The sequence below is a fragment of the Dermochelys coriacea genome, chromosome 7 (genome assembly GCF_009764565.3).
Source record: "Dermochelys coriacea isolate rDerCor1 chromosome 7, rDerCor1.pri.v4, whole genome shotgun sequence".
NCBI lineage: Eukaryota > Metazoa > Chordata > Testudines > Dermochelyidae > Dermochelys > Dermochelys coriacea.
This window is the reverse complement of record NC_050074.1, coordinates 125,664,891-125,687,713: the sequence shown is the minus strand read 5'-3', so window position 1 is coordinate 125,687,713 and position 22,823 is coordinate 125,664,891. Positions and strand designations below refer to the sequence as shown.

At 40.2% G+C, this 22,823-nt stretch overlaps 1 protein-coding gene across 1 annotated transcript in view; it reads right to left on the bottom strand.

The window, feature by feature from the left end:
* Positions 1–12,437: 12,437 nt before the first annotated feature.
* The window catches only part of LCOR (ligand dependent nuclear receptor corepressor), a 91,259-nt gene continuing 80,873 nt past the window's right edge, over positions 12,438–22,823 (bottom strand). Inside the window, exon 7 of the mRNA XM_038408599.2 lies at positions 12,438–22,179. Within this exon, the coding sequence (XP_038264527.2) occupies positions 21,210–22,179 (970 nt within the window). The 3' untranslated portion in view covers positions 12,438–21,209. The remainder of the gene's footprint in view (positions 22,180–22,823) is intronic.

Here is a 22,823-nt window from a genome sequence, read left to right as displayed (position 1 = left end):
TGGTAATACAAATAAATAAATAAATATTAGATTTTAGCAACTTACTCTTTGTAATTAGTTGTTGCGGTTAGAATATATTTTATATTTCTGTGCAGTTTTCATTTAAGCAAGAAAACGGCTCCATTTAAAATTTACAAAAAAACCTGAGCCATAAAAACATCAGTTGCCAGTTTGCCATAAAAAATAAGTCAGAATTCATCCCCGCTAACTTGTACCTTGAGGGGAATGGAACTCTCAGAGAAGTGAATAATACCAGCCACTGGACACCCAAAGGTAAAGATGAATGAAGAAGCCAAAATAACACAAAGGCTACATTTACTAGACACATTTTCAGAGATTCTCTCACCAGGCAGTTCCACTGGTGCTACCAACCAGGAGAACATTCCCCACCCTTCTCACTTTACACAAAGCCTACAACAGCCAGTTAGCACAGGTTGATCATCAAATGATCATGGATCTCTTCTGCCAAACACGTTTGTAACTCCTTTGTGGGAATTACATGTGTCTGAACCCTGAAGGCCCTGTCTCTGCTAGAGCGATTAGGACCCATATGTCCCTAATTGCCGACAGCATTGTGCCAGCTCTAGCCTTTACAGGACACTTGCATTTTTACTACTGTTGTCTAACTTCAGATCAGGTGAATCCAGAGTCTGACTGTGTTTAGGAAACACTGCAAAGCCTTGCTCTTGCAGAAAGCCCTGCCATATTTAGAGACTCTCAAATTCAAACACCCCTTTCATTCCCCAATTCCTACAACTCTCCTCCCTATGCCGCCAGAAAAAGCTGAGTTTTGATGCTGTCGCTCAGAGTCAGAGCTGTCCCTTTGGGCTAGTCTACAGGCACCGTGACATCAATTTCTAACTGAAGTTGTGATTTTTAAGCACATTATGTTAAACTGTTGTAAGAGGTTGCATGGACATGTTTGTTTGGATTAAACCAGGTGTGATACTATGCCCCATATTCTTCATAGATATATTGTTGTAATATGATTATAGCATAACTATATTTTGTGCAAGCTAAGGCATGTGAGAGATCATTGGAAAGGTTATGATTTACTGAATAAGATTAACCCATTTATATCATTTTTGTATCTAAAGTTAGGAATATTGACTATACATCTGTACTACAAAAGTGTTTGCACCTGGGGAATGTCCACCAGACAAAATGCAATCAGTCTGGCTGGCTGGCAACAAGTCAATGAACCACTAGGGAGATCAATAGGTCTTTGAAGATGCCAATCTCCACCTTCCTGAGAAGCTTTCCTGAGATGCTACAAACAACCTCTGACTCATGGCTGCTTTGACACTGCAGGGTCATGTGATTAAATCACCTGGTACTGGACTCCATGATAGAATACCAGTATTTTTCCACTGGGGATGTGTATGTTCCACACTGGAAAACAAAGGATTCCCACTATATGTAAAACCTATTTAAGGCCGGGGAGGGACATAATCAGGGTTCTTCACTGAATCCCCGTCTAGAATTACTGTGGTGAACATCTAAGAAACAAAGACAAACAGGGGGAGAAGGACTGAGCCCAGGCTAGGAAGGTGTCTGGCCTGTGAAAGAAATACTTGCAGCTTAAAATTCAAGGTAAGAGTAGCTCACCTTCAAGAACCTCTGCAATCTGCCTAAAACAACAGTTAGGGTGAGCAATTACTCCTTGTAACCAGTTTCTTTAGCATTAAGCTTAGTTTGCGTGTTTGTTTCATTTGCTAGGTAGTCTGCTTTGATCTGTTTACTAACCCTTACAATCACTTAGAATCTATCTTTTGTAGTTAATAAACTTGTTTTTGTTTTTTCTAAAACCAGTTTGTAGAATTCATACCTAGGGGGGCAGAAAGCTGTGCATATCTTCCTCCACACTGAGGGAGGGAGTGATCCTCATGAGCTTACGCTATATGCGTCTCTGTGCAGCGCAAGACAATACAATTTTGGGCTTACATCCCAGAGGGGGTGTGCACTTGAGTGCTGGGCAATTTCTTAGCTGAAGCCTTCCCATGCAGTGCTGATTTCAGTGTCTGTGTCTTTCTGCAGTGGGCATGTCTCTACCTGTGTTTATGCTGGAAGAGGCTTGAGGCCTGGCTCAGCAGGACAGTGTAAGGGAGCCCAGGCTGGTGTAACAGGCCCACTCAGTGGTACCCTGGTTCCACGTGGCACCCCGGGGGGAACCAGTCACACCAGCTTATTTCAATTGAGCTCAAGTCATTAGGAATCAAGTTTAAGATAAAAGAAAATAAGCCACTCTTAAACCAAACTAAGAGTGTCCCCAGAGGCATGAGTACCAGTTTAATTAAAATGGTACAGTTCAACCAGGGCAAGTTTGTATGTAGGTAAAGTTTATGTCTTGACTGCTTTTTAATCCTGTGTGCTCTGTAAAGCCGACACAGCTGCAGAAATGGAAGCTGGAGTCATATAAATATAGGGCTGGAAGGGATCTGGAGAGGCCATCTAGTCCAGCCCCCTGCACTGCGGCAGAACCAAGTAAACCTAGAGCATCCCTGAGAGGTGTCTGTCCAACCTGGTCTTAGAAACCTCCAGTGATGGGGATTCCACACCCGGCCTTGGAAGCCTGTTCCAGAGTTTAGCCACCCTTAGAGTTATAAAGTTTTTCCTAACATCTACCCTAAATCTCCCTTGCTGCAGATTAAGGCCATTACTACTTGTCCTCCTCCTATCAGTGGACATGGAGAACTATTGATCACCGTTCTCTCTAGTACAGCTCTTAACTGATTTGAAGACTGTTAGCAGGTTCCCCTCAGACTTCTTGTCTCAAGACTAAACATGCCCAGTTTTTTAACCTTTACTCATAGGTCAGGTTTTCTAAACCTTTGATCATTTCTTTTGTTCTCATAGATTCATAGATACTAAGATCAGAAGGGACCATTCTGATCATCTAGTCTGACCTCCTGCACAATACAGGCCACAGAATCTCACCCACCCATTCCTACGAAAAACCTCACCTATGTCTGAGCTACTGAAGTCCTCAAATCGTGGTTTAAAGACTTCAAGGAGAAGAGAATCCTCCCTCAAGTGACCTGTGCCCCATGCTACAGAGGAAGGCGAAAAACCTCCAGGGCCTCTTCCAATCTGCCCTGGAGGAAAATTCCTTCCCGACCCCAAATATGGCGATCAGCTAAACCCTGAGCATATGGGCAAGATTCACCAGCCAGATACTACAGAAAATTCTTTCCTGGGTAACTCAGATCCCACCCATCTAATATCCCATCTCAGGGGATTAGGCCTATTTACCATGAATATTTAAAGATCAATTAATTACCAAAATCACATTATCCCATCATATCATCTCCTCCATAAACTTATCGAGTAGAATCTTAAAGCCAGATAGATCTTTTGCCCCCACTGCTTCCCTTGGAAGGCTATTCCAAAACTTCACTCCTCTGATGGTTAGAAACCTTTGTCTAATTTCAAGTCTAAACTTCCTGGTGGCCAGTTTATACCCATTTGTTCTTGTGTCCCCATTGGTATAGAGCTTAAATAATTCCTCTCCCTCTCCGGTATTTATCCCTCTGATATATTTATAGAGAGCAATCATATCTCCCCTCAACCTTCTTTTAGTTAGGCTAAACAAGCCAAGCTCCTTGAGTCTCCTTTCAAAAGACAAGTTTTCCATTCCTCGGATCATCCTAGTAGCCCTTCTCTGTACCTGTTCCAGTTTGAATTCATCCTTTTTAAACATGGGAGACCAGAACTGCACACAGTATTCCAGGTGAGATCTCACTAGTGCCTTGTATAATGGTACTAAAATCTCCTTATCCCTACTGGAAATACCTCTCCTGATGCATCCCAAAACCGAATTAGCTTTTTTCACAGCCATATCACATTGGCAGCTCATAGTCATCCTATGATCAACCAATATTCCAAGGTCCTTCTCCTCCTCCGTTACTTCTAATTGATGCATCCCCAGCTTATAACAAATTCTTGTTATTAATCCCTAAATGCATAACCTTACACTTCTCCCTATTAAATTTCATCCTATTACTATTACTCCAGTTTACAAGGTCATCCAGATCCTCCTGTATGATATCCCGATCCTTCTCTGAATTGGCAATATCTCCCAGCTTTGTATCATCTGCAAACTTTATTAGCACACTCCCACTTTTTGTGCCGAGGTCAGTAATAAAAAGATTAAATAAGATTAGTCCCAAAACTGATCCCTGAGGAACTCCACTATTAACCTCCCTCCAGCCTGACAGTTCACCTTTCAGTAGGACCCGTTGTAGTCTCCCCTTTAACAAATTCCTTATCCACCTGTCGATGTTCATATTGATCCCCATCTTTTCCAATTTAACTAATAATTCCCCATGTGGCACAGTATCAAACGCTTTACTGAAATCTAGGTAAATTAGATCCACTGTGCTTCCTTTGTCTAAAAAATCTTACTTTCTCAAAAAAGGAGATCAGGTTGGTTTGGCACGATCTACCCTTTTGTAAAACCATGTTGTATTTTGTCCCATTTACCATTGACTTCAATGTCCTTAACTATTTTCTCCTTCAAAATTTTTTCCAGGACCTTGCATGCTCTCCTTTGGACTCTCTCCAATCTGTCCACATCTTTCCTAAAGTCTGGTGCCCAGGACTGGACACAGAACTTCAGCTGAGGCCTCACAAGTGCCAAGTACAGTAGGACAATTACCTCCTGCATCTTACATACAACACTCCCCAGACTTGAAAAAGAGTTCAGTGTAAGCTTGTCTCTCTCAGCAACAGAGGCTGGTCCAATAAAAGATCTGATCTCACCCACCTTGAGTCTCCAATACAACACTCCTTTTAATACACCCCAGAATGATATAAACCTTTTTCACAGGTGCATCGCATTGTTGGCTCATATTCAATTTATGATCCGCTATCACCCTCCAGAGCCTTATCAGCAGCACTATCGCCTAGCCAGTTATTCCTCATTTTGTAATGCATCTGATTTTTTCTTCCTAAGTGTAGCACTTTTCACTCATCTTTACTGAATTTCATCTTGCTGGTTTCAGACCAATTCTCTTATTTGCTAAGGTCCTTTTGATTTCTAATTCTGGTTTCCAAAGTGCCAGCAACCCCTCCCCGATTGGTGTCCCATGGACATTTTATAAGCATGCTCATTGACTTGAAGGCCAGAAGGGACCGTTGTGATCATTTAACCTGACCTGCTGCACATTGCAGGCCACAGAACCTCCCCTAGCCACTCCTGTAATAGACCCCTAACCTCTGGCTAAGCTACTGAAGTCCTCAAATCATTGTTTAAAGATTACAAGTTACAGAGAATTCACCTTTGACACTAACCAGCAAGTGACCCGTGCTCATGCTGAATAGGAAGGCGAAAACCCCCAGGGCATCTCTGCCAATCTGATCTGGGAGGAAATTCTTTCCTGTCCCCAAATATGGCGATCTGTTAGATCCTGAGCATGTGGGCAAGACCTAGAAGCCAGACACCTGGGAAAGAATTCGCTGTAGTAACTCAGAGCCCTCCCCACCTAGTGTCCCATCACTGGTCATTGGGGGATATTGACTACTAGCAGTCGCAGATCAGCTGCATGCCATTGTGGACAATCCCATCACACCACCCCCTCCAGCAAGCTCAGTCTTAAAGCCACTTAGTTTTTTTGCCCCACACTGCTCCCTTTGGGAGGCTGTTCCGGACCTTCTCCCCTCAGGTGATTAGAAACCTTCACATAATTTCAAACCTAAGCTTGTTGATGGCCGATTTATATACTCTACTCAATTATCCAAGTCAGTATGGTTTTTCAACCAGTTGCGCAACCATCTTATAGTAATTTCATCTGGGATCAACTGCTGTGCTTTATATATTTTTTCAACAGCTACCACATTCTTTTGCTATTTATAATGTGATTGCCCGAGCTGAAGAAATGTTTTATCGCTAATTCCTTGGGCTGGGTAAAACTATTGGTAGCTTGAATGACAAGTCCCGTCACCTTCCATAAACCTGTTCAATAGTTTGCTTATGAGTAAGGCTGCGAGTTTGTCATGGAGGTCACTGATTCTGTGACTTCTGCAGTGGCCAGTGCGCCTGGCTCAGGGGGTCAGCCCCTGGACCAGTCACACCGGCCGCTGGTGGGGCAGTCTTGGGCCATTATGACCTCCCACCCCGCAGCAGAGTTTGGGTATGGGAGGGGGCAGGGGGTTGGGGCACAGGAGGGGGTGAGGCAGGCTTTGGACGGCACATACCTGGGGGGCTCCCTGGAAGCAGCGATATCCCCCTTGCTCAGCTGCTAAGCAGAGGCATGGCCAGACAGCTCTGCCCGCTGCCTCCACCCAGAGTGCTGACTTCGCAGCTCCCATTGGCTGGGAACCATGACCAATGGGAGCTGCAGGGGAGGTGCCTGCAGGCAGAGCTGCCTGGCCACGCCTCCACATAGCAGCTGAGTGAGGGGGATGTCGCTGTGTCCAGGGAGCCCCCAGGTATTGAAGTTAGGCTGACTAGTCTATAATTCCCTGGGTCCTCTTTGTTCTGCTTTTTAAAGATAGGCAGGACGGGTGAGATTCCAGATGACTGAAGAAGGGCAAACACAGAACCTGAGTTCTCAAAGATAATCACTAACAGTTCTGAGATTGTTTCAGCTAGTTCCTTAAGTACCCTAGGGTGAATTTCACCACACCCTGCCAACTAGCATACATGTAATTTATCTAAATATTCTGTCAACTGTTCTATTACTTTTTGTGCATTAACAGAATGGTTTACTGAGTTACACGAATGCAAACCTACTGTCAGCAATGGGGTTATACATGTGTATCCAAGAATCTAATTTGCCTTATGGAAACTTTATCACTGATTAATAAGGTTGAGATAGAAAAACCTAGTTTGATTTTCAAATCCCCGACTGAGATTGAAGGGCTAGAAATCTAAAAAACAGAGTGCATTTGCTGTGGAAATTACTTACACAAAAACGGAATCCCCAATGCCATTTTACAAAGACAGTTTTCAAAGATATTTTAAAACACTGTCAATATCTCAAAAGTGGTTACACTCTTGAAAGATTTGGAAGTAATCACACTCAGGTACCATGGTGATGGGTACAGTATAAAAAGCTGAACAGAACAAATGAGATGTCCAACCACAACAGTGTACTACTAAAGTAGGAGGGGCAGAAACTCCAATCTGAACTTGTCACATGGTTGTAGGAACTGGAAATGCCTTTCTGGTATGTGTAGCTTGATGACGTGCAGAAAACAATGTTTCTACATAGAGCATTGCAGAGATGTTTATAAACAGGTCAAAAAAGGAAATGAAATCACCTCCTCACTACCTTAGCCATAACAGTCCCACCTGCCATCTACCACTATCACCATTCGATCAAGCACCATAGTGGGGTTTTGTTAGTGCATATAACAGCTGTAAAGTCACTGTTGGATTGTACAGGACAATATTTCCAATCAGTCTGATAGAAAAACCTCAACATGCACTCCCTTTGGAAGAACAGTATAAGTAACAAATACAAATTCAGTGCATTGCTAAATTACAGCGGGCAGAGATATGCTCTAAACACAAGAACATGGTTACCATTTCTGTTTTATTGTGCAGCCAAAGAAAAACCCATCAGGATTCTAAACTATGGTTGCATTATTTGATCCAATATGTAAGCATTTTAGATTCAGGTTACAAGGTTCTCAGCAAGAGAATTCATCAGATACACGAGCACCACATCTTAAAACTACATTGCATGTGCATTAGTCACAGGAGAAAATGGCTGGCTGACCTGCATCTGATAGACTCAATCCTCTCCCCACACAACCCACTATTAAAATTTAACAATGAATGTCAAACCCTGCTTCATGAACTGCTCAGCAGTGCTGAAGTAAAGCCATTAAAGCTTTGGGTTTCTAGAGAAAGCAATTCTTTCAAAAAAGGCAACCTCAGAATCCAGAGATTTCATTCTGAAACAAATTAAGACAGTTGAGTCACTGAGGCTCTGGCCAGTCCTTTGGGAAGACGCAGAGCTGCATTTTAATGCTCACAATCTTTGAACTTTGAGGAAATGGCATTTATGTAACTTAGCTTGGAAAAAAATGTGTTAGACATTTTCTTCAATTTGTGTGTGTTGTTGATACCATGGGGCTAGAAAAAGCAACCCAATTGAAATCCTCTATGCAGCTAAATATTCTCTGCACTTAAGACACCAACTCTCACCTTTAATTTTTGGGATCAACTGCTGTGCTTTATATATTTTTTCAACAGCTACCACGGCCTTTTTCTATTTTTAATGTGATTGCCCGAGCTGAAGAAATGTTTTAGTGCCAATTCCTTGAGCTGGATAAAACTATCAGTAGCTTGAATGCCAATTTCTGTCACCTTCCATAATCTGTTAAATAATTCTTTATTTTTAAAAAGTTACTTTCAAAACAATTCCCCAAGAAAGAAGAAGAGTCCAGCAAGGGGAGAAGAGACACTTATAAAGTAAGCACCCTAGAGACTTTTTGAACAGCAGATGGAGAAACAGGGAAGAAAAGGGAATTCTGAGAGACTGAAGAAATCGTTTTAGTGGAACACTAGTGATTTTTATTTCATCAAATGCTTCTATGTATTGAGTATCCCAGCAAAATTTCTATGAAGTTGAAGAGAGAAAATAGAGTTTGCATTCTTCTGATGCTTTATTATGGACAAAGGACATGCGGGGGTCCCAGGCCATGTGCTGCAGCCTGGTTCCCCCCCACCAGCACCAGCGGGAGTCCCACTCCCGAGCTGCATGCCATGCCCCCCGAGCACCTGCAGAGGTCCCACCTCAGCGAGGGTCCTGGGATGCACCCCTCTCCCCCAGCATAGGTCCTGGGCCACATGCCATGGCCTGCCCCACTCCAGCACCTCCGGGTCCCACTCCCCAGCTCCCACCCACCAGCACCAGCAGGGGGCCTGGGCCTCCTCCCCCAGCACCTGGGGTGCCCCCAGACAGCCCCTCCAGAGCACCTGCGGCCCCCCACCCAAGTTTTAATCACAAGTATTTTTAGTAAAAGTCACAGATAGGTCATGGGGTGTGAATTTTTGTTTACTGCCCATGATCTGTCCATGACTTTTACTAAAAATACCCGTGACTAAAACGTAGCCTTAGTTATGGCGTTTGGAAAGCCATGCCGGGAAAGCACCTTGAGAGCTGTGATTTTCAGTCAAATACCGGGCTTTGTTCGGGTTCCTCTGTCATCCCAACACCCCTTTACGTCGAATGTGGGGGGAAACTTAACTGAAAAGACATCATGCCTCAGTTTTAATCCCTCCTCCTTTTCCACTGCATCCATTTCAACTTTCTTGGACTTGCCTTGAAGGAGCCACACACTTCGCCCCGCCTCACTTACCCGCCCTCGCCGGCTGCAGCAGCAGCATCCCTCGCCACCCTGCAATGGCAGCAGCTGGAATGTTCCATTACATAAGAATGGCCAGACTGGGTCAGACCAAAGGTCCATCTAGCCCAGTAACCTGTCTTCCGACAGTGGCCAGTGCCAAGTGCCCCAGAGGGAATGAACAGAACAGGGAATCATCAAGTGATCCATCCCCTGTTGCCCATTCAAAGATTTGGGCAAACAGAGGCTAGGGACACCTCCCTGCCCATCCTGGCTAATAGCTAGGGCCCTATCAAATGTATGGTCCATTTTGGTCAATTTCACGGTCATAGGATTTTTAAAAATCGTATATTTCACAATTTCAGCTATTTACATCTGAAATTTCACTGTGTTGTAATTGTAGGGGTCCTGACCCAAAAAGGAGTTGAGGGGGAGTTGCAAGGTTATTGCAGGGAGGGTTGCGGTATTACCACCCTTACTTCTGGCGGTGGTGCTGCCTTCAGAGCTGGGTGGCTGGAGAGTGGCGGCTGCTGGATGGCATGGCTTCTCTGCTTGTGCCTGCAGACCTGGGCCCTCCATCAGCAGCTGCCACTCTCCAGCGACCCAACTCTAAAGGCAGCACAGAAGTAAGGGTGGAAATACCATGACCCTCCCCTAAAATAACCTTATGACCTTCCAACAACTCCTTTTTGGGTCAGGATCCCCAAATTGAGAAACGCTGGTCTCGTCTGTGAATTCTGAATAGTACAGAGTAAAGGCACACAAAAGACCAGATTTCGTGGGGGAAGACCAGAATTAATGGTCCATGACATGTTTTTCATGGTCATGAATTTGGTAGGGCCCTAATAGCCATTGATGGATCTATCCTCCAGGAATTTATCTAGTTCTTTTATGAACCCTGTTATAGTTTTGGCCTTCACAACCTCCTGTGGCAAGGAGTTCCACAGGTTGACTGTGAATTGTGTGAAGAAATACTTTCCTTTTGTTTGTTTTAAAACACTGGCCACTTCTCCTAATCATCGCTGCACTTTCTTACGTGCTGCCCCATGGTGCATAAAATGCCATTCCTCAGCTTGTCCATGGGCTGCTCCTTAGTGTCACAGTTTAGCAAGGTACCTAACCTTAGGCATGTGCTAACACATGCAGAGAGGTCCCTTTGAACTTAATGGGTTAAAGGAAGCCATCTGCTTAAGTACCTGGATGAACCAGGGCCTAACTCCCTCCTGAAGACCCATTTCTATCATGATGCCTGCAGGAAAGGAGTTGGCTAAATATAGCTAGGTAAAGAGGCCACTGGGATTTGGCCATTTATTTAATATGCTTTGTATTCTCTGCTTGTAGTTTTACAATATAACTAGTTCAGGGCATGGATGGTGTCTGTCTAAGTTTTACTAAGTGCCTGGCATACTTTCGTCACTGCTGTAGTGTAAGTAAATTAATAATAATAAATAGCCTTCATTAAAGAGTCTACAGCTCACTCTTTTAATTAAAGGTTACAAAACCTCTCAATCCACATCTCTGAGACTCCCAATGTGTTCTCCAGCAAAACAAGACTTGATATTCCTGATAGTCCTACAGCAGAAAAGTTTATTTAATTTAAAAAAAAAAAAAGATGAAAACCTTTCAATCCTTCTTTATACATTTTAAATAACCCTCAAAGGGGACAAATGTATCACCTTTAAAAGGCTTGGCACCTACATTTTACAGTGATTGGTGCACTAGTCATGCATAAAGATATGGAAAATATTAGTTTTCAAGAGAAACTGAGGTTTCTAAATTATATAAATATAAAGAGGCTTATTGCTGGCTTGAGATGAAGTGTCACCTCCAATCAAAAGCACTTTGATTTTATTGTGAAAGGATTATTTGGAAAGTAACTGCTAGTCTAACGTGGTCAACTAACCTTTGCATTTTCTTTTACTTCATAGTACCAGGGTTAGTAAAACATTGAAAGCAGGCTATTGTGCACACTGTAGCAGTTACTTTTCCAGGATTTTTAACTGTGAATTGAATGCAATGTTAGCAAACGTAGGCCCTTACGTACTCAAGCTTAATAAATAAGAAACTTCTGATTGAAAAGGGGCAGAACACAATTGCAGGACATCAGATTTTCCATAGCACTAACAGAATGTCTACGCAACAGGGAGATTTCTACTATTTGTTGCCTTCACCCAATCTAGGTCCAAATAAAGAATTTTAGCAGAAACAGCTTGAAATTATGTGGGTTCCATCTCTTTGTACAACTGGTGTAGTAACCTACTTTTCACAAGTCAGCATTTCCAATATCAATAATGTATAACATTAAAAGTGGTACTCATGAAGTATGGGTTAAAAGAAGCTAAATTTGGGTCTCAAGTCAGCAACAGCTGAAGCAGGGTGCCACTATATTGAATGTTACTCAGGACCAAATACAGAAAGATGCCAGTGAGCACACAGTTACTGTTATTGGAAGCTTTCCGTGTATTAATCAGAGCTGTTGACATTCCTCTTCTATGGAGCAATTCTGCTCAGAGGATGAGAGCAACACTAATGCTGACTTCTGCACAGCAAACTGTCAAGCAAACTACAGTTCTCTTGGTCCAATTCCATCTGACAAGCAATCCAGCAACAAAGACACATCACCACTACATAACTGTACACATTCCAGGGAAAAAAATATCAGCAAGCCACGTCAAACCACACAAGCAGAAAACAGGTATTTTTATCAAGGCATTTATGACCATGGTGTCTACTCTTAATTCATTAGTAAATCCTCAATAAGCCCAGCCACATCATTTTGCAAAGAGACCATTCTCTCTCTTCACTAGATAAATTATTTACAATGAAAGAAAATTAAGGTGACCAATGAGGGAGAGCTACTTAGAGTAAGGGAGATCATGGGAATAGACAATCCTGCAAGATTGCACTTCAGCTTTCACATGCATCCGCTACTCAACTGCTAAAAAGGTTTAATCAGGAATCCTATTTACTACAGAAAACAGATGGAGACTCCAAACCTTGATCCCTCTACCAGTAATTATTAATGTTACATTTTTATTTCCCCTCTGCATCTCTTTATTCTTGTTAATTTACATTTTACAACACCATAGGTTGTAATTGTGACACTAAGATACACACTAGAAACAACAGAATTACAACCCTTTTAAAGTTTTTCACAACAAAATTTATTAGAAGAATAGTGGTTTTGAAAAGTCTAGCATCCAGTGAAAACTACCATACACAACATTACAGCTGGGAATGTGTTTCCAAAATGACATGGTCAAATAATACAATGGAGCCATTAAATCTTACACATGCACAACAAGAGAATTAGCGCTTCTGACATACAATGCAAAAAAAATAAATGGACCACATGAATTAAAAATTTAAAAGTACTTATCACATACATTAAGACACAGCTTATTTAGTCCAGTCAAAAAATCAGAACTGCATTAAAAAAATTAATGTAGTGCAATCAAACCAAAAACCTTAATTTGTGATCATAAGTGCTCTACTACATAAAACGTTGATCATAGCAAGGAACAAAAGTTCAAAATCACACAGTACAAAAAAATCTGTAAATAAATATAAACTACAGTACAAGAGAAATATTAAATTATACAATTCCGTCAAACTGTAAACAGTATATTGAAATGAGGTCCATAAGAGTAAAGGGGGGGTTCCTGTTTTTTTTCCCATGACACTTGAACTTCTAGAGGTCAGAGAGAAATGCCATTTTCCATACTCATCAAAGACTATGGGTCACATAAATAGAAAGAGAACTCTTTTGGGATGTAAAGTATCAAATAATAAAGCAGAGGTGTTGCTGACTTGCGACTTCAGACAGGTTACTAGAGGTTCAAAGAAGCAGATTTTTCCTTAAAATTTCACACACACACGCACACACGCCCTTGTGCAGATACAGCAGACAGGCCCATCACTACAGCTGTTAAGTGCCAACACATTCTGAATTAGTGCTCAGCATTAGAAAAGAGACACCTGTCAGGGGCTTAGTCTTTCCAATTATGTGATAGTGATTATACAGACTATTATAGACTTGTACCTCTGCTGATTATCTGACAGGTTTACATGCTTGTCATACAACACTGACTTTGGCAGAACAATTACTAATAAACTCAAAGCACTTCTGGCCCATTGGTTTCCATCACAGTGGCCAGTGCACAGAATTCTCTAAAGACATTGCATAACTAGAATGTAGAGGTCAGACACCCAAGGACCGGTGCTTGAATTTAGAAGTAGTTATCATGAAAGAGAAGCAAGAGCCACATGAAGGAAATGCTTCTGTAGAGTTTACAGAAGCAGCTGGGAATGTATTTTACTTTAGCTGCACTGGCTAGTAGTGGCATTTTAAAATATATAAGTTTAAGATTACATATATAATATATATGTATATAATATAATACATATTATATAATATATAGAGAGAAATTTCTTACAATACATAGTTAACAGGAACCCCCATGCGATCTGCTCAGTAGTAACTGAATATACAGAATGCCACTATAAGTGTCTGAGGCACTGTGTGCTGGAGAGTAATATGCAGCTTTAAAATCCGTTTGGCTGAGTTATACCTGGATACCTGAACTGAGTTTTAAGTTGACATTCATCAAAGATGTGCTATCAGCACGTCAAAAGAAAAGCAAAACAAAATACAAGTCACTGCTAGGTTTAAGAATAGAGTACAAGTACCTGAATTGAGTGAGGATAGTGTGTAAACTGTCCCTGAGGGTTTTTAAACAGTGTGTACAAGCTGGATTCCTAAGAACATTAGTTTAACTTACAGTGCGGACTGATAAAATACCAAATGTCTGACAATTTAACAAGTGGAGTTTAGAAAGAGTTATGAGCAAACACTCCAAACATATTTTATACATTTTTTAAAGCAGCAGTAAGCTGCTGTAAGCATACATCCCATCAGTACAAGCAACACATGGGACTCAGATAAAGGTTTCTATTTGCAAAAAGCCCATCACATATTAATAAGTAAAGAATAGTCACCTGCTAAATTAGAATGCACCTAATTACAGACTAGCAATTCAAGATTAGGTTTTTAATCAAATACTTTGCTATTACATACTAAAATTCCTTAAGCACACGAATGCTGGTATTCTAATCTAGTTAGTTTTTTTTTAAATGTTCCCCCTTCATTTAAGAAATAGACCATTCCACAACTTAAATATTTAGATCTATTTTCAGTCCCCAGACGTAAAAAGCATGTCAGTGAGTTTATATTAAAAATTTACATGGTAAAAAGGCTTGAATTTCAGCCAAAAGATTCTAAACACTGCTCATTCCCTGAAGGTGTAAGGGAGAGAGAATCCCTACCCATTTTCCTAGTGATATATTTTTCAAACTGAACACTACACAATGATTTCAAATGATTTTTCATTTTGGGAAATTTCCCTCCACCCTCCCTGTTACCCCAGATTCCAAATCTCAAGCCCCGAAATGGTCTGTGGAAATGATTCGTTAAAATATCAAGCATATATATTTAGAAGTTGCCTGAACATTATAAAATATGGTAGTAGTATTCTTTAAAGCCAGATTAATATCTCATGAGAACTTGTGATCTGACATGAAAAGTGGTTAATAATAATCCTAGATTGTAACATTTACAGTATCTAAGATGCTGAAGACCAGATAAATTAAGACTTTAGTATTAGAACGCAAAAAGTGCTGAAGTATCCCTTTTCCGGTATTGTACTACAGGTCAGACAAGTGCTTTTATAATGACAGTAAAGTTTACTGTACTTGCTTCCACCAAGCATAAAAGTATCACCTGCAAAAACATTTGAGATGTAGCACCAAGTATTTGATAAACTGTATTAGTAACTCTAGTGGTGTCTTCATTATTTTAGGGTGGAGAAAATATCTAGATCTGATTTCATTTGGCTAGTGACCACAGAAAATTCTCTTCTGATGGATCTGTCTGTATCCTAACCCCAGCCACTATCATATTCACCCAGACAGACATATCTGCAAATATATTATCTTAAGAATCTTGCTAAATTCTACTTACCCATTCAATAGGGACAAGTAAAATATATTTTTAGAAAGAGAATGAAATTTTCTGGGCAGAATTTTAAAAAATCCTTAATTGTAAAAAAGGTGGGGAAATAGATTTTGCAACTGGGCTAGGAAATTTTCATGAGGATACTATAAGGCTATTTTAAAATGAATGTTTTCAGGACATTACCTGAGTAAGGATATAATTTTGTAGGACATGAAATTCAAGACGGCTGTAATACTGGTACACAGATTTTGCCTAAGTCAAACCCCGAATCTGTGAAAGACAGATGTTGGAATGTATGCATATAACTTCTTGTGGGGTTTTTTGGTATATGTATATAGTGTACCTGTGGATCATTTTTTGTGTCTACAACATTTCTGTTTAGCGATCATCAAGATATGATGAAAAATTCAATTATATATTACATACTTAAAGAGTAAATATCGTGATTACAATATATGCTAGTTCCAAAAATGAACTTGCAACTAACTAACAGTGCATACGTTTAAGCTTCTGCAGGATCTAATTTTGAATTTTCAATACAATTCAAAAGCAGTGGAAACCTTAACAGTACCAAAACTAGTCACCGAAAGAGAAGTTGATAGATATAATTTGTATATTAGCATTAGTCAATATAATCTTATTTGAGAAAAAAAAAAAAAAAAAAAAAGGTGGGCTTACTTAAACCAGCATAAATCTCACTGCTGAAATTTCTATTAAGGAAAACCTCAAGATATCCCTGACCCTCATAAAAATGAAGGCAACATACCAACGTTACCACTACGTTTTGGCAGAGAATTTAAAACAAAAATCATTTTGTGACAAATAAAGCTTTCTATACAATGTAATAAATTCTCCTTCATACAGTTTGGACTTGCAGCTAGTGTACATCATCTTTAAACCAAAGGGTTAAGCGTCTGTCTTTATTTTAAAAAAGACCTCTCCATCTTATAGTTCTGGTAACACTGCATTTTGCGTAAGACAAAGGAATTGCACAGCATTCCCTTCACTTACAGGCCACATTAATCTACCACTCCTAAAACTCGAGAACAGCCAAGAAGAGAGACTTAATCCTAAAGAAACTGAACAGAAAGACTTGGGAATTTGCCTTCCACCTGACACCAGTATAACTATCCTTTTCAGTACAGTTTGAAAAACAATTTGATATGAGCAAATAAGTTATTACGGCTTGTACAGAGTTTAGTAAACCCCAGGACTAGGGGGATCATTTTGCCAGTTATCTTCACAAAACCCTAATCAATTTGTTTAGGAATCCAACCTACTCTTTTGCACTTCCCTGAAGGAAATATTTAGAGACTCTTTTAAATGCAGGTCTGCCATGAAACACAGCACAAACCATAAACACTAGAACTAGGGGTTTTGGGGTGCTGCCACACTCCCTGGCTTGAAGTAGTAAAATCAGCCCAAATACATGGTTTCCATGTTCAGCACCCCTACCATAAAAACTGTTCCAGGACCACTGGCACAAATCATTCTTTGTCTGCTCCTGAATAATCTAAATGTACATGTGCAGCTGCCTCTTGTGTGACAGGAGTGTCCTCAGGCATGCGACTCAGGAAAGAGCCACAAACAAAAAAGTACGTAATAGTTGCATCAAGACTGAGCAGCTGAATTCGTTACCATGTAAGAGGCACCAATCATATATATTTATTAAGAATCAATTGTGTTCTGAGATGGGAAATATTAGGGCTGGACTTCAGGTCTAGTAGCAAGCAGCATGTGCCAGTCAAAGTTTGGGTCCTGGGGCCAGTGAGAAGCAAGAGCACATTTTTTGTGTTGCTATTTAGGAACTTCATCTGACTAATGCAGAAGTAGCAATGAGAGATTCTAAAGGAAGCAATGAGAGATTCTAAAGGAAGCTTGAGCTTTTAATGGATTGCATGGGGCTCTGAGGACTTTCTTTCTACACCAGGAAAAAAAAAAAAAGCCCAAATACTACATGCCCCTACAATATATAATTGGAATGTTCCATTCTTTATAGCTGGAGTCAAGTGTAACAGCCACAATAAGAATGCCTACTACATTGTGGAATGAGGATCCAACTGGCTGAAAGTGAGGTAATAATTTGTAATAGGTCACTAGAGTTCTAAGAAAGCACTTTTACATTTTACAGGTCCAAATAAAAAACGGATACATTTCATACATGTCAGGCTTGCTCACCAGAACTGTACGATAATTAACTCCACATCAGGACCCCTACCACATCTTCATTATATGCTGCAGCAAAGATTTACCAAGCAACATCTAAACTTCAGTACAATATGAAAATTGATTCTTAAAACTTTATACACACAAAATATAACATTACTTTTCTAGGATGGGAATAGGGAGAGGGATTCTCCTTCATGATAGTTGGACTGAAAAACTAGTTTTCAGAGTCTGCCACAAATATGATTCACAGTTTCTTGCTGTCATCAGCCTCTTTCAGCTAAGTGAAAACTACATCATCAGTGTGCTATACAACAATACTCTGAATCCAATGACTATATCTGATGGATACCCTTGGGAACAAGAGAAAACTAGTGACTGAAAATACCTGAAAGGCCACCTCCTACGGACTCCTTGATTTTCACAGGGTAGCAATTTGTCTGTGTTCTGCTATCATTGTGCTCCCACAAAAGCACCAGGAGGAATAAGGTCTAAGCCCTATCTCCTGTCCAACTGATTCAAACAACAAACATCCACTTATCATAAACAACATGAGAAACAAAGCCTTTGTTATAAAGACAGCAGTGAACCACATCTTCCCAGACCAAAATATGGTCAACTGGAAATTCTGGACATGCAAACTGCTAGTCAGCAGAAAATTAAGCATGCTAATGGACAAACATTAATTCCAATTATATATTTAAAATGATCCCAAATACTACGAAGATAGCTACACTGAAAGCGCCTGTAAAGAATATGTAGTGAAAGAAAGAAATCAAACATCAGTGGGTCACTGCAGCACTAGAGTGATACCAGTCATGTGATCAATCACCTCAGAGAAAATATGTTAGATGGGACTTTGCAACAAAATTTAACATTAAAAGGTGCACCTGAATATTACAGACTAAATTTACAAAACCTACAATAAGGTAAAATATATATCTTTTGAATATTCAGCAGCTTTTTTTTTTTAATTGTTTTTATTTTTTGAGAGGCTCATGAAATTTTAAAAGGGACCACTAACTAATCTCACATGCTTCACAAAACAATAATGGCTATTTTATATTGCAGTTACCAACGTAATGCAATTAGTGCTTAAAAATAATCTACACTTTTTTTTTTTTCCTTTTTTCTTTTTAAACAGAGACCTTTGGAGGAAATATAGTTGTTCAAAAGCTTCTCAGAAAAGAAAGATTACCTGAATATTAAATGATCACAGATCTCAAGTGTAATGTTTAAAAGCTTCGCAGACATTGAATATTACAATCTTCAGGTCTCAGGACATTTAATCTGAGAAAGATAAGCGTTTGGTTTGTTTTTTAAAATTCACTTTCTAACCAAAGCAAATAATAAGAGTACTTCACTTTTCACTATCTATTTACAATTCTTAGCCTACAGTCTGAACTGATGCAAGACAAGTTCTCTTTTTAAACTGCAGCATTCAAGGGTAGGCACACCATTCTTCTGCTGCACGATTGTCATCCACTTAAACAGACACACAGAAAATATTGAGGTGAGTAAATGAGCACTCCACGTGCACTGCAATAAAACTCAACTCATACACCACTTAAATAAAGACAACCGCAAAACGTTAAACCTCTCTGAACAGTAAAACTCTATGCAAGTGTAACATTTTTAGCTTGCAGCAAACCTTCCACTATACCTCCAACAGCAGATGAAATCACACATTTAACAGTGCACTTTTATTGCAATCTCCAGATAAACTGGACTATATTGCAGAGTTTATATACTGCTACTGAGCTTAAAACTGCTTTAAATGGTGCGATGGCAGCTACATCTCTAAGAGGAACCAGACTTTTGAGTGTTGACATTAAGTAAAAAACAAAAACAAAGCATAGCTGGCACAAAAGCCCAGTCCATCTCAAGAATGAGCAGTGCATATTTAAAATGACAGCAATGGTGTGCCTAACCTTTGAACATAATAGGTTGCTGAAAAAATACATATACATATATATATAAAAACAAAAGAAGGCTAATTGAATTAACTGCTCCAGAATTCATTCAGTAGCCCTGGAGCTATGGAGGCCATCTTCCCATGAACTTTTAGTATCCACTTTGAATCACTAACAGTGCTTAATGCTCTCTCACACACAAATTCCAACACTTCTTTTGGTTGTGCAACTGGGGAAATGGTGGTCCTACAAACCTTTTGCACAAAGTTTAAATTAAGACTAAAGTGTTTCCACCTGAAGAACCAGCAATTCTGATTTAGTCAAACTGTAATAAATCCAGTGAGCTTTATCTGGTGACTGATCACTCCAGCAGAAACTATCAAAGACAAGAGTATTGTACAAAACGTATCTTGAAACTATATAACGATAAAAATATTACCATAATAAAAACGATTGGACTTGTGGTTTATGGAGTGTTTATATGAGGTTTAACTGCTAACACTAGTGTGTGCTAAGCCACTATCAAATCAACACCAGGTAAAAGTAAAACAAAGAAATGCAGGATATATGAGAACATTTCCTGCTACTGGCAACTGTAGTATTTAAAAAGGAAACACCCATTGGGTGTTCAACCCTGACAGCATTACAGCTAGATATGATGTGGAGCCTAAATCAGATCAGGCTACCTGTGTGTTTTCATTTCGTCCCTGAACATTAACACAGATCCTTCATTAATGTGGATATTTGGGCAGACTAGAGAGGTTGTAAAGTTTATGAGATCACTGTTTTGTTTTATGCAAGATCACAGTAATTTGTTACGTGTACCCCCACTCCCCAGTTCAGAATCATTTAACCTAGTTGTTGGAACCGCAGTTTAGTAAACTCAGAATCAAGTCTGTAAAAAGTGACAGGTTACAAAGAACCATAGTTTTGTTAAAATGAGGCATACCCCAATACATCATTTAGTGTACCCTGACTGCTCCTGACTAAAAGGAGCTTGTCTTCCGTGAGATAAGGCTACATCCTTAAACAGGTGAGTCTAAATCTCACCTTTATAAAATATCAAACAAAATGACAGTGAAGGTAGTGTTACAAAGTAGTTAACCAAAGTATTCCGAAGGTAGTGTATGTAAGTTTCCCCACCCCTCCCCTCTGGGTGAGCACTAAGCAGACTGCTAATGGTAAATTAATTTAGACAGAAAACGGCAGAAACCTAATTAGACCCAATTGATTACTCATCTCCAAGTTCAAAAGATTTCATTCCTAAAGAGCTTGTGTTAGCTTAATCCTTCAATCAACTGGATCCAAGAAGGGAAAAGAGTTCTGAAGAATTTGTGAAGCTTTTCAAATTATTACAAAAAATAGCTTGATTCTCATTCAAAAATATCTGGCATTAGAGAGAATCAGTTTCACAAAGTGGACTTGGTTTTGAAAGGCAAATATGAAAAGAAAAAAGAAAAAGTACAGGCTCCACAAGCAAGGAGTCTACTTCCACATGTCTGCATTCTTTGTGAGGTAACTCAATTCTCCATAGAACAATAGAGAAACATGCAAAAGGCAAAAAAAAAAAAAAAAAAAGAAAAAGAAAGAAAAAGAAAAAGAAAAAGAAGAAAAAAGGATCCGAGCCATACCGTGCCCGAAAATTTACAAATATGCAACATTCAGAGCACACCTTTCACCTGTGCCCACACGAGTCTATGCTAAACTGCAAAGAAGCAAGCGTCACAGTAAACAGAGGGGAGTCAGGTGCACTCAGTAGTAGCTGAACAATGCAGTAGTGCTCACCCAGTCTGTAAAGTAATTGGCACTCTACAACATCCCTACTCATCTTTTGATTCATTCGCACTTTGTGCTGCCTCTCCCTGGGGATCTAATTCCATCTTTATTGAAACATCCTGCCCCTCCGACCTCATTAATTTCATTTTTTTCTTTGGAGGGTTTTTCAAAGTGCCCAGCCTCTCTTTAACTTTGTACTCCAGTGTACTGTGGGGAATCCCATAAATACTCTGAGCTTTGGAAACACTCATTTTCCCACTCATAACCACAGAGATTGCTTCCTCCAGTATCTCGCTGTTGTACTGTCTGTATCTCCCTCTTTTCTTCCTAGGTTGCTTGGAGCCAGGATCTCCCTCTTGATCAGAGGTGGGATATGGCTGTCCAGAGGTAGACTGCTCAGCATCTGAGCCCCAGGAATCTGGTCCAGCATCCAGCAAACTTCTCCTGTTTTGTTTTGGAAGGATAGCCCTTAACTTTTTACTAAGCGCGCTCTCCGTTTGTGAACCCATTACCAAAGAGCTATAGCTGTACTGGTCACCAGTGCGGGACTCCCATGAAAGGTCCATGCCTCGAACTTGTGGTATCTTTAAATCCACAGGAGATGAATGGCTCACATCCTTTTTCCCATCCTGTTTAGTATGAAGTGCCATTTTTTGAAAGGCAGAGTTTTCTGTAAGAAAAGGAAGGTCACTGATGTTGCTGAGTGCACCATTTCCCCTGAATTTCATGCGGCTGAAATTGAATTCATAGTGTGGTTTTGCCCAAGAAGCCTCCCTGGATAATATTAAGTGCTGTCCATGATTCTGCAGTCCAGATGGCCCATGGCTGGCAGCTGTAGAAAACTGGTTTCTGCTCAGCAGTTCTTCGCTAATCTGTAGTGATCGAGCCAGTGGAACTTTAAGAGATGTGGAGTGGCCATAAGCTTCCCTGGTTCCATCTTGCAAGCTTCTTGGAGGTACCCCATCACCACTCCGAAGTCCCTCTGGATGGTGCTGGCTGGGTCTCCCAGGTCGCCTAATTGGATGGAAGGAAACTGATGTGAGCAGGACTTGCACAGGTAGGGAGGGATGGGTGAGGGGGCCACTCCTTTATTAGAAGGCCTTGCTTGGGTAACATCACTTTTTGTGTTATTTATTTTTTTCTCTATTTTTTTTCTCTTTTTTTTTTTTTTTTTTTTTAAAGTCTCAGCATCAGTCAGTTTTAAAACTTGTTCGCAAAAAAAGAGAAGCTTTTTGGGCAAAGAAAAATGAAAGCTGCTGCCTGGTCTCTGGTTGGGTTCACAAATTCTCGGAGTAGAAAAGGCTTCGCGCGCAAGCGTCTGAAAATAGCACCTTAATTATAAATTACAAAGTAATAGTCAGTCTTCATCGTTCTATACACGACTGTGTTACTATTGTGACGTTACCACTAAACAAGTACAGTAATAAAAGAGTGATACAAAAGTGATACCAAATATAACACATTCAACACACAAAAACTACAGCCACCTGCAGTATCTACACATTGGAGGAAACCTTGGAAGTTGTTTGCTTACAACATATGCAAGCAAGAGTAGCTGCTCAATGTAAAAATGCTTAGCAGAACTCCAAGGAATCTGCTTAACTTGCATTCAACACTAAATGTAAGAACTGGGATATTGCAGAACACAAAGAAAAACC